General features: G+C 37.1%; 1 protein-coding gene across 1 annotated transcript in view; it reads left to right on the forward strand.

Moving 5' to 3' along the window:
* The window catches only part of IL23R (interleukin 23 receptor), a 52893-nt gene that overhangs the window by 4035 nt on the left and 35563 nt on the right, over positions 1–13295 (forward strand). The window contains exon 3 of the mRNA XM_059899245.1: positions 5975–6098. Coding sequence (XP_059755228.1) covers positions 5975–6098 — 124 coding nt within the window. The remainder of the gene's footprint in view (positions 1–5974; positions 6099–13295) is intronic.

A 13295-nucleotide genomic window follows, 5' to 3' on the forward strand; every position in this document is an offset into this window, starting at 1 on the left:
AACATTAATGTGCCTAAACCCTTTTAAATGCGTCCTTTTGATAAAACATGGGGAGATTCTGATACAATTCCCTGCTCCTAATGTCACTGCCCCAATTGTGAATAATTGTGTTTGTTATTATAATTATTAAGAAAAAAATTAATTAAGTTAATTTTTTAAATATTTGGTAAGTTCAATTTGTGTTCATGGTATTCTGAAGGTGTTTAAGTTACTATAGTAACATGGGCTGGCTTGTATAATTATATATTTAATTCTTGGTTCTACTATTACGAAGGAAAAATCAGTAAGTTCAGCACAGGTTTAACCCAGAGGTTCATTCCCTACAGCATCTGGGCCCATTTTCAGTGAAAGATAGAGGGCTTTGGGTCTTTGTCATGCTCCCTTTCTCCATACTTTTGAGAATCAAATCTGAGTTCTTCCTCATCTCCAGTCCTCAGCTAGACAGAGCAAGCCCGCCTGGCCACCTCTACCTGCCCCTTGAGGGGATGTCTGAGAAGCAGGAGGCTTCCTTGTTCTCAAGTAAGGCTATCGTCCTGCTGGGCTCCTGATCTCTATGATTTTCAAGAGAGAAGAGCCATGGGAAGTGGTAGAGGTGAACTAAGGAAGGAAATTAGTAGGTTTTGGAGTCAAAGAAAAAACTTATGCCTTAAGATAATACTAACATGCTAAACTTGCCTTAAATTGTAGGAATTGAAACCATAAGTAGACATCTTATCTGATATCTAAGGACTTCTTAGCTTGTCCACATCCTCAGGAAACAGAAATAACCCTTCATGCTTAAATACTTTCCTATTTATTCTCTGGGGGTGTGGTGGGGTGTTGAGAGAATATTTCTTTAGAGGGCAAATGAGTAACTTTCACAGTTGTGTGGAAAGGTTAGTTTTTAATTAAAGCCAGAGTAAGAAAGGAGGCAAAAGAAGTACGCCTCCTTCCCTCTGTTGCAGTTTGGGTGACAGGTTATTGCCAACCGCTCTCCCTGTGTTGCCTGAGGCCCTCTGCCCTCAAACACAACCACCAGGTGATGTTTAGGGCCAGGGAATGGCCTTTTCTCCCCTTCTAGGACAGCATATTAGAAGCACTTATACTTTTTGCTGATGGCTGCTTAGAAAGATCACCCTTTCCACTTATTTACTTTGTGAGTTGGAACTTCTTACATAGACCTCTGGTTATGAGCGTGAAATTGTAACTACCATGTAAGGGTGTACTCAAACCCCTGGATTCAAGAACCCCTGTGTTCTCAGGCTCTGCACTCTTAGCAAACAGAACTTCCTATTTAAGTAGGTCAAGCAAAGGTTTTTGAGGGGTTTTGTGGTATTCTAGAAATCACATTGCTTTCACTGGATCACTTTGATTACAGGATATTCATCCTGTGAGCTTTACTGTGTCAACTTATCACCACTGTTCTGAACAAAATGACTGTGTATTTTTTTAAACTGGAGACAAATCATAAAAGACAAAGAGAAGGTAAACGAGTCGTTGCTGTTCCTAAAAAGATATCTAAACATATTAAAAAGGTTCTGTACCTTAATGTGTAATTTGTGAAATACAAACTATTATTATCACAGTTTTCATTTTTAGCCATAATCTTAAAGACTTCCTAGATCCTTATCTGTGATTAAATGCATGCATATTATGAAAAGTATTCTATCAGAGTCACACCAATCACGGGATAAAATACTATAAGATGTCTTTATTCATTTAAAAACACCAGATTAAACTATTCATGAAACAGTCATATTTCCACGTAATCATTTATTTAAAAGTTGAAATATCTTTGACTTAAATTTTAACCATCTTTGATCTCTATCTGTCATTGTGTTATCCAGTAGAAGGCACTGAATATGCATCTTTAACATTGCTACTAAGTCTCGTTAGTGACACAATAGGCTGGTCTGTGCGCTCCTTAGGTAAGGAATTATGGAGTGATCTTTGCCAGAAGTATTGACTTTCTTTTAATTTTAAATTCTTCTCATTGTCATTTTATTAATCAAGCCAATAAAGTCATGAAATAAACTTTACTAAGTGGTTGGTATGCACCAAAAATGTGTTAAACGATAGAAATTCAGAGAAGAGGGGATCACAGAGTGCCTTCAAGAAGCTCTCAGTAGAAAACGATACTTGGCTAAACTCTGAATTAACAAGAAACCTGGTCTGTGAATAGTGAGGGACCCAGTGGTAGGGGAGAGGTGCAATTAGTAGGAGAGAGCAGAGTGTCTTCTGCTATCTGGCTGTACAGAAGGTTTTTATCCATGGACATTGAATAACCTGGCAATGAGATCTAAAAACAATTCGGTCTTATTCTTATAATCATATTCACATTCCCTTCTTTACATAGCTTCACATTAACAAATAGTGCGTATATTTGCATGTGTGTATATAATCTATTTGCTCTTTTGCAAAGTTAATTAGTTACCAGACACTTCAGAGAGAATGCTGTAGAATAACATAGCCCGAAAGACTGACAGTTGTCTTTTAGGATGGCCAAATCAGTGATACTCTGTCTGAAACCAGAGGGAAAAAATAACTTCAGCACAGATCACTGAGGGACCCCAACTCAATCAATATCCAAAATGATTTAAATTTATGTTTCCACAGCTACCTCCTTCAAGGCTCAAAGAAAACTTAAAGATTTCTTTTATCCTACTTGGAGTCCAGTTTCTCCCCATTGTAACTTGATACTACAACTCACCAAAATATTCTAAATCATTTTAGTGTGTTCTTACTGTTTGAAAACATGGTTTTTTGGTTTTTTGGTGTTTTTTTTTGAGAAGGCCAAGTTACAGTTTTATTTTTATTTTTTTTAACATCTTTATCAGAGTATAATTGCTTTACAATGGTGTGTTAGTTTCTGTTTTATAACAAAGTAACTCAGCTATACATATACATATATCCCCATATCTCCTCGAAAATACGTTTTTTGTTTTTTTTTAAAATCATTTATTTATTTATTATTTTTGGCTGTGTTGGGTCTTCGTTTCTGTGCGAGGGCTTTCTCTAGTTGCGGCGAGTGGGGGCCACTCTTCATCGCGGTGCGCGGGCCTCTCACTGTCGTGGCCTCTCTTGTTGCGGAGCACAGGCTCCAGGCGCGCAGGCTCAGTAGTTGTGGCTCACGGATCTAGTTGCTCCGCGGCATGTGGGATCTTCCCAGACCAGGGATCGAATCCATGTCCCCTGCATTGGCAGGCAGATTCTCAACCACTGCGCCACCAGGGAAGCCCGAAAATACGTTTTTTAATTGTAAAATCAAATTGCATTCATGTAGAAAGTTTTTAAAATTTTGGACCAACAAAAAATACCCATCATTTCTATAATCCCATAATCTCACTACTAACAGAATCCCTCTTTAATAATTTGGAATATGTCTTTCAAGTTTCAGTCTTTTTCTCTCTCCCCCTCTCTATCTCTCTGTTAGTCTCTCAAATGAGACCACTATACTATACTATTTTTTTCACTTTATCATATGGCCAGACCTTACTTACTTAATTAAACATATTTCTAGTGCCTTCCAAAGGCCATATACTTAAACTGTCTTCTACAACTTTGTTTTTGGATGCATTTTAGGAGTGTATTTTGGGGTGTTAAGGTGATCTCCAATTCTTCCATTATTAGGAACAACACTTTAAGAGGCAAACCCTTTTTAGCCAAATATTTTTGTATATCTATGAACATTTCAATAAGCTTGCATTCCTAGATTTAAAATTGCCGGGTCGCAAGATATTACTCCCACTTTTAAAGATTGTGATATGTAAAGTGCTCTCCATGAAGGTTGTATCAATTTGCATTCCCACCAGCAGTGTGTTAAGAGGATTTCCCTGAGTTCATTCCAATAATGTGGATTAACATTTTTCAAAATCCTTGTCAATTTGATAGATCTAAATGACATCTATTATTGGTTTAATTTGCAATGAGGATAAATTTTTCATATATTTATTTCTTCTTTTATAAGTAGTATTCTTGGTAGATGATTTACAGGTGAAGTGCAAGAACATATTTGTATTTAAGATAAAGCTTTGGGTATAACTTCAGGTGCATAAATGTCTGTATTTTATTCTTTCTGAGCCCCCATTCTTTCTTTTTTTTAATGGGAAAGAATTATCATTTTCTTTTTTTTTTTTTTCCTTTTTTTTTGGGCACACAGCGAGGCATGTGGGATCTTAGTTCCCCGAGCAGGGATCGAACCTGCGCCCCCTGAAGTGGAAGTGTGGAGTCTTAACCACTGGACCACCAGGGAAATCCCTCTTGTCATTTTTTGAGTCGTCAAGTTTCCCAGGCAGTATTGCAAATGTAGGCACAAGCTGAGAGAGCCACACCTGAAAAGTGAGCATATGGTAAACACTCAGTATTTCCATACTTCTTTTTTATCTTGATTCTTGGTAATTTATTATTGGATGATGCATCTGAAATTCCAGATGCAGTTCTATAGTTGCTGGGGTTTCACAGGCTTCAGAAGCTCCAAAGGCTCAAACAATGTCATTAGAACTCTCTCACCTTTTCTCATTTCTTGGGTTTTGTTTTCCCCTGTGTTGGCTTCATTCTTAAATAGACTGTTTCACTATGACAGCAAGATGGCCATCAACAACTCACAGCTCACATGTTACTCAGAGATAGCAGTTTCAGCGGGGGAGAAGCACCTCTTTTACAATGGCTCCAGAAGAAGATCCTTGGATAACTCTGATTGGTCATCTTGAGTCATGTGTTCATTCCCAAGGGAAATACTCTGATTAGTTAGCCTAGGTCAAGGGTACACTTCTGTGTGATTGACAGCCCTTGGCATAGGGGTGGAGTGGGGATGAGGTTGGGAGTGAGGGAGATGTCAATTCTCAAAGGGAAAGATGGTAGCAGACAAAAACTAACAATATTCCCCATAATAGGGCCACTCGGAGAAAGAGTTGAGGGCATGGGAGAAGGGTAAAAGAGAGAGAAACTAGAAATAGAATTCTGTGAATGCCAAAAATTTTTAATCTTTTTTTATTGTAGTAAAATGTACCATTTTTACTATTCTTAAGTGCACAGTTCTGTGGCATTAAGCATATTGTACATTCACATCACTGTGTAACCATCACTACCATCCATTTCCAGAACTTTTTTCATCTTGCAAACCCAAAACTCTGTACCCATTAAACAACAACTCCCCATATCCCCCATCTCCCCAGCCACCATCATTCTACTTTCAGTCTCTGTGTGTTTGACTGTTCTAGATACCTCCTATAAGTGGAATCATATAGTGTTTGTACTTCCATGTCTGGCTTATTTTATTTAGCATAATGTCCTCAAGGTTCATCCATGTTGTAGCATGTCAGAATTCCCTTTCTTTTAAAGGCTCAGTAATACTCCATTGTATGTATGAACACCTGACTTTTAAAGTGGGTAGTGGAATAGGTGCTGGAGAAGTAGATAGTTGCCAGAGTAGAAGAAAAACACCATGGAGAACCCTTTCACAAGAGCCAGAGAGGTTTCAAGGTGGGAGTGACCAAAATAGCAAATGCTGCAGAGGTCAAGCTTAATGATGACTTCACAGAAATCATGGAATTCGTGGATTAGAAAGTCACAATGACCTTAACAACAGTGGTTCTGGTGGAATTGAGGGTCTGAATCTTGATTGTTTGGGGTTCAAGAGTAAATGGGAATTGAGGAAAAAGACCAGTATAATGGACTTAAAAAAACAAAGCTATTATGAAAAGGAGAAAGATACGTTGGCAGCTGAGGGGAGACAATTTGGAGAGGAATTTTTTTTTTGGATGGGAGGAACTTGATCACCTTAGTATCCCCAAAGGAGGGGAGAATATAGTAAAGTATATGGAGGAAAGCAGCAATGTTTGAGGGCAAAGTGGGTTGCAAGGTGAGCTGGTAGGGATGGAATGGGGGAGGTGCTGTGTACCAAGTGGCCTGGTTTTCCAAATAAAATGGAAAGTTTATCAACTAACTATAAAAAACTTTATGTTTCTACACTCCTAAGTGATATATTTTGTTGCAGATCCACCAGATGTCCCTGACAAAGTAACCTGTGTCATTTATGAATATTCAGGCAACATGACTTGTACCTGGAACCCTGGGAAGCCCACCTACATAGACACCAAGTATGTGGTGTACGTGCAGAGGTAGGTTCCCTCCTAACAGTCTAACTTGAGCAATTCCACTCCAGTCCAGCCCATGCTGTGCCTCCAGCAGAGATCCAAGAAATCAACTTTAAATATTAAATGCATCCTTTTTATCACCAACTCCCTAATTATGATCAAGGAAGCTACCAAAACCCTTTTCAGGCCATTAATATTTTCACTCTGTGGGACAATGTGTTCCATAATCTTCCTACTCTTTTTACTCATTGGAGGTAATTGGGGGCAAAGGCCTAATGGGATACAGCACAGCACAGTTTTAAAAGGATCTTTGCTCAAATCCCAGCTCTATCCTCCTTCTAGGGTTTAGGCAACTTAATCTCTCCAAATTGCCATTTCTTTATCTTTAAAATGGGTTTAAAAATAAAACCTAATGCACAGGGTAATTCTAATTATTTAAGTGGAATTTGGTTTTTTAAGTGTGTATTACAGTGCCAGGTCCATAGTCAGCACTACATTCATGGAAGCTATTAGTTATTAATAATGACCCCCAAATCTTAAATTTGGTGTCTGTGTAGTCTGACCATCTTCCCTGGTTTGCCTGAGACTAAGGGAGCTATCAGGACACAGGACTTTCACTTTTAAAACTGAAAGTAATAATTGAATGAAAGTAATAATTTTCTAATTGGAGTTGAGGAGGGCTTTGTGGAAACGCTCTTTTGTTACGTTCTAACAATAACCAGACTTCAGGAGCCAGACAACCATGCAGCCAAAATCTCTTAAGTTTTATGCTTAAAGACAAATAATTGATCATAAAAGTTATATTACTTCATACTAAATTAAATTGGGAGAAATGTATCTTTAGTTTCTGCTATTCAGAAACTGCAAAATAGGAAAAGGTTGATGTGAAAAAAATCTTTTCCTTCCTGAATGTACATAGTTCAAATGTTTCACTGTTAGAGCAGTTCCTCAGAGCTACTGAGAGGCTGTCTCCTGGGCTATAGTCCTCAGTTTGGCTTGAATAAAACTCTCTTCTATACCTTAAAAAAAAAATGTTTCACTGTTACATCTAAACTATATCCATGTATGTCAGTCTGTGTTGGACTCCTTTGCTAGTGTTAAAGATGGAAATAATACCATTAATTTGGGGGAAAAAATTGTGGGCAAACTGGGCTACCTTGGTCACCCTATCCTTGTTTTGTTTCGTTTATTTTTTTTTTAAAGAATGCCTTTAGTTTTGTACAATTGATCCTCGAAAAATGCAGGGGTTGGGGTGCTGATCCCTTCGTGTAACTTTTGACTCTCCCAAAACTTAGCTACTAATAGTCTACTGTTGACCAGAAACCTTACTGATAACATAAACAGTTGACTGACATATTTTATATGTTATATGTATTATATACTGTATTCTTACAATAAAGTAAGCTAGAGAAAAGAATATGTTATTAAGAAAATCGTAAGGAAGAGAAAATACATTTATAATATTGTACTGTATTTCTTGATACTGTAAGTTAATGTTGTCTGTTTACAAGATTAATCATCTCTTAGTACCGACATCAAAAATGAAAAGATCATGTGAAAAAGAAATTCATGTTTATTTACAGGTGTCACAATTCATGCATTGATAGGGAAGAAGCAGCAATATGATTGCTTTATAATAGCCTAGTATAACTGATATGATTGCTTCATAGTAGCCTAGCCTATACACTAATGAATGAATCATTATAAAATTTTTATGGCATACAATATTGCAGTCATATTCATAATACAGCATTGGAAACTTTGTTACATATTTTTAAAAACCACTGACCTGTGATGATAGGACGATATGCAGTTTCTCTGATTAGGAAAAACAGGCATACTGTATGATAATGTAATTCTTTGAAAGCAAAGTTATAGAACAGTAACAAAACTAACACATTATTAATTTTATATTAAATATCACTCACTTTATGCCTATGTAAGGATAGACTAGTATCTACTAGCATCTACAAATATTTTATGCATTTATGGCATACCTAAGTTTTTCTTAATTTTTTGATATCTCTAGGCTATGCAGTTCATCTGTGAGTTTTTTCAAATTGTCGCAAATCTCCTAAAATTTTTCCAATATATTTATTGAAAATAATCCACCTATAAGTGGACCTGAGCAGTTCAAACCCATGTTGTTCAAGGGTCAACTGTATTTGAAGTACACATTTTTTCTAGCTCAAAATTTCACAAACTACTTTTTCTTTTATACTTAAAAAAAAAATTATTTATTGGATTCCCACTGTTTGCTAAGCACTGGGCCAAAAGCTTTATGTGTGCTACCTCATTTCATCCCTTATACAACCTTGTGTGGTACATATGATTGTTTTTCCGATTTTTGTAGACAGGTGACTGAGGCCTAGCTAGGTTAGGTGATGCATCCAGGGCCACGCAGCTATGAGAGGGAGAGGTGGGATTTGAATCTGGGGTGGCCTGACTGCTTTCTTCCTAGTTTAGTCTTTTCTGCTGAAGTGGTGTGGGAACCCAGATCACAGGGCATATTTGAGAGATGCTATCCAGGTCTCACCATTATGGGAAAGAATAACCTTCCAATCTTGCTCTCTCTCTCCATCTGTTAGGTACTCAGAATAACTTTGATTAAGTGAAACATAAAAAGTAACACCTCTATGTTCAAGACATTTTGGGTATAAAAACTAGACAGATTTTATGAATACATTGCTAAGCCTGGGCTTACTGGCTACATGTCATGGGCAAGAAGCTCACATCTTTCACTAAGTAGAGGTATGGTCAGGTAGCAAAGGGATGATGGAAACACTGAGATCAGTGATGGGTTGTGTTGCCAAATATATAATATACTAAGCACTGCGCTCCGTACTTCACGTGCCTTACATCTTCAATCCTCAGCTTAACCTTGCGCAGTAACTATTAGAATTGTCCCCTATACAGAGCTTATGTTACTTCCCCTTAGACATAAGGGAGCCAGGATTCTAACAGGTGTCCAAGACTTAACCAATCCTCCTTGCCCCTTCGAGATGAAAAGAGTCCATGAGGACAAGAATCTCATTGCAAAGGCAACTTTAGGAATGTGAAAATGAAGGCAGTATGGGAGCAAACACCACAGTTTAAGCTCAAAGAAAAGTTAGATAGTGCCAGATTGACAGAGAATGCCTAGGCTTTGCTATCTCCTGGAACTTCTACTATCTCATGGACCCACTGATCTTGATTAGTTGCTTAATTCTTTTTCTTTTAATATAACAGCTTTATTGAGTATAATTCACATACCATACAATTTAAAGTGTACAATTCAATGATTTTAGTATATTCAAAGAGTTGTGCAACCATCACCACAATATTAGCACATTTTCTTCATGCCAGAAAGAAACCCCATCTCCATTAGCAGTTACTCCCCATCTCCCCTCAACCCTCCCAGCCCTAGGCGTCCTCTGTGCATTTGCCTACTCTGGACATTTTATATAAAAGGAATCATATAATTTGTGGTATTTCATGACTAGCTTCTTTCACTTAGTGTAAGGTTTTCAAGGTTCATCCATGGTGTAGCATGTATCAGTACTTCATTCCTTTTTATGGCTGAATAATGTTCCATTATTATATGAATATATCACATTTATCCATTCATTAGTTGATGGACATTTGGGTTGTTTCCATTTTTGGGGCTACTATGAATAATGCTCTACTAACATTCATGTATAAGATTATGGATAGACATATGTTTTCATTTCTCTTGAGCATATATTGGTACTTAGGAATAGAATTGCTAGGTCATATGGTAACTCAGTTTAAACTTTTGAGGAACTGCCATACTGCTTCTTTTAATTGAATTATAGTTGATTTACAATATTATGCTGGTTTCAGGTGTACAGCATAATGATTCAATATTTTTATAGGTCATATTCCCTTTAAAGTTATTGCAAAATAATGGCTGTGCTTCCCAGTGCTGTACAATATATTTTTGTTGCTTATTTATTTTATAAATAATAGTTTGTATCTCCTAATCTCATACCCCTATCTTGCCCCCCCCCCCAACTAGTAACCACTAGTTTGTTTTCTGTATCCGTGAGTCTGTTTCTGTTTTGTTACATACGTTTGTTTTATTTTTTAGATTCCACATATAAGTGATAACAGAGTATTTGTCTTTCTCTGTCTGACTTATTTCACTAAGCATAATACTCTCTAGGTCCATCCATGTTGTTACAAATGGCATAGTTTCATTCTTTTTTGTGTCTGAGTGATATTCCATTGTATATATATATACCACATCTTCTTTGTCCATTCATCCGTTGATGGATACTTAGGTTGCTTCCATATCTTGGCTATTGTAAATAATGCTGTTATGAACATTGGGATGCATGTCTCTTTTTGAATTAGTGTTTTCATTTTCTTCTGATATATACTCAGCAGTGGAATTGCTGGATCATATGGTAGTTCTATTTTTAGTTTTTTGAGGAACCTCCATACTGTTCTCCATAGTGGCTGCACCAATTTTCAATCCCATCAACAGTGTACTAGGGTTTCCTTTTCTCCACATCCTTGCCAACATTTGTTATTTGTAGACGTTTTGATAATAACCATTCTGACAGGTGTGAGGTGGTATCTCATTGTTTTGTTCTGTTTTGTTTTGGCCATGCCGCACGTCTTGTGGGATCTCAGTTCCCCGACCAGGGATTGAACCCAGGCCCTCGGCAATGAGAGCGCATAGTCCTAACAACTGGACCACCAGGGCCCCTCTCGTTTTGATTTGCATTTCTCTAATGATTAGCAATGTTGAGCATTTTTTCATGTGCCTGTTGGCTACCTGTTGGCTACCCCTAATTTCCTATTTAGTATCATAAAAATGTTCTCCTAATATTTTATGATTATTACATATCTCTTTTAAAAGCCATTAATGCATTAACAATTATATCTGTCTAAATTATTTACACATGGTTTTTGAGGGACACATCTTCTTTATCAAGTGAGGAATACTTGCAGTAGTTATGAGTACTGAAATTGTTCTCAGTACCCAAAAAGTCACTTTGAAAGTCTTAAGAATAGATTTATTAAAGAGCAAACTGTCAGAAATATCCATTGGAAAGAACGCAGGCTTTAGAGTTTTATGTTTGAATTCCAGTTCTGAGACTTATCAGTTAGATGTCTTTTATGGTACAAATATCTGAAAACCCAAGTGCAGTGACTTAAACAGACAAGGCTATAGTGGTAGGTAGTACGGAGCTAGCATGTTACTTCAGTGATACCCCAAGGAACCAGGCTCTTTCCACTTTTCTCCTCTGCAGCCTTTAGTGTGTTGGCCTTAATCCTCAGATGCTACACATCCAGGCTTCTCATCCAAGTTTCAGGAAGGAAATAGGTGAAGGGAAAAGGACATTCTCCCATGGACTTCCACTTGCATCTCATTGGCCAGAATTGAGTTACATGTCTACTCTGTCAGGATGGGAACCTCAGAGAGGGGTGTTATGGGTGGAGTTCAGTACTGTCATCTAATAGTATCTGCCACAATTGCTAGCTGAGGGATCTTGGTAAATTTGTTTAGCTTTGCTAAGCCTCAGCCTCCTGAGAAATGAGTATAAGTAATACCATACTGAGTGTTATAAAACTTACAAGAAAGCAAATTCTAAGAAAGGGCTCACAAATTGGAAATGCTTAGAAACTGACAAAAAGGCGATGTTAGAATATTAGAACATCAGGGTGAAACTCAAGGCTGGCTCTCTAGACTTGTTTGATTTGTTCCAAAATCAAAACCTGACTGATTTGGGAGACAAGATTAATGTAAAGCCATAAAAAATGATCACTTACAGGATATTATAAACAGTAACTTTATTTACGTTATTTTCAAGTAACAGTAATTTTGGACAGATGACTATCTAGAAAGATTGTTAAATGTGCTCTAATAAGTAAGACTAATTTTCTAGCTGTTGTACATATGTCAGTAGTAAAGTCACTCATTTATTCAAACTAGAAATGTAAACCCAATGTGGGCAAGAATTTTTGTTTGTTTTGTTCATTGCTATATTGCTTGAGCCCAGGATGAGGCCTGGCGCATAGTAAGCGCTCAATAAACACTCGTTGAGTGATTATTCTGATAACTAGAAATAAACATTTCCTGCATCCTCCCTTCACAATCTAGTTAACTAATAATACTACAAGGTCCTATATATTAAAAAACTTTTTTTACTGTCTTTTCTGAAACCAAGAGCAAATTATAGCCAAACTCAGGCAAACCTAACCCAAATTCTGACTTGATTGAGTCCAGATTAATGGAATTTTTAAAAACTTTATCATATGTTATCATAAAAGATGTGAAGGGTTACCATAAAAACAATGTTCTCCTCTAGCAAATTCAAAGAATGAGCTCCTATAAGCACAGACAAATTGGAAAAGAAAATAAACATCTGTTTGTCTTATAATTAATTAAAAATGCACCCACGAGTTGAGAAAAATTAGAGAAATCCATTTTTCTAACTTATGGTTAAGAAGGCCTTTCCCCCTAGGAAAAAGGTGAGTTATAATGAATTTTGTGGTTGAAGTGGTATCAGATTTTAAAAGGCTTTTCTAGATCCTGGGTTCTCAGGGTATTTTCCACTTGGGCAGATAGGTAGAGATCAGCATTTGCAAAGTTTCACTTCCAACTCATGTGGTTCTGTTTTCCAGTAAAATCACATATATAGAGAGGCATTTCACCTCAGCCCACCCACTTGTTTCCACAGTGGCAGTTGATGGCATTCCTTCTATGGCAGCATAGGGGCCATCAGGGCCTCCGTCTGGTGTTGGATTGAAGTTGTAAAGTAGAGGAATTGTGTCTGTGTTGCTTCAAGAGTCTTCTTTCTCCCCAGAACCTTTGTGGTGATCCCACCAGCAGAGCTGCATGTCCATTCACATACACTCCTCAACCCCTTTGTATTTTGCTATGTACCAGTGGGTGGTGATAGAAAAAAAAAATGAATCTCTGCTAATAAATATCTACTTACTGTTGTCCCATTACGCTCAACAGCTTTATGTAAATATATTCTTTCTTTATCTTGGATACTCTTGCAATGTCTGGCACAGTACCTTCTACTCAATAAATAACTTGTTGAATGAAAATAAGTACATGATGGCCCTTCATTCTATTTTATTCAAGTCAATTTAACAAATACTTATTTAGTATTTCATGTCTTCTTGGAACTATGTTAAATGCTAGAAAATTTTTTAAAATACACAACATGTCTGTGCACGACAAGTTTATAAACTGTTTAG

This window comes from Balaenoptera ricei, chromosome 1 (assembly GCF_028023285.1).
Source record: "Balaenoptera ricei isolate mBalRic1 chromosome 1, mBalRic1.hap2, whole genome shotgun sequence".
In the NCBI taxonomy this organism is placed as follows: Eukaryota; Metazoa; Chordata; class Mammalia; order Artiodactyla; family Balaenopteridae; genus Balaenoptera; species Balaenoptera ricei.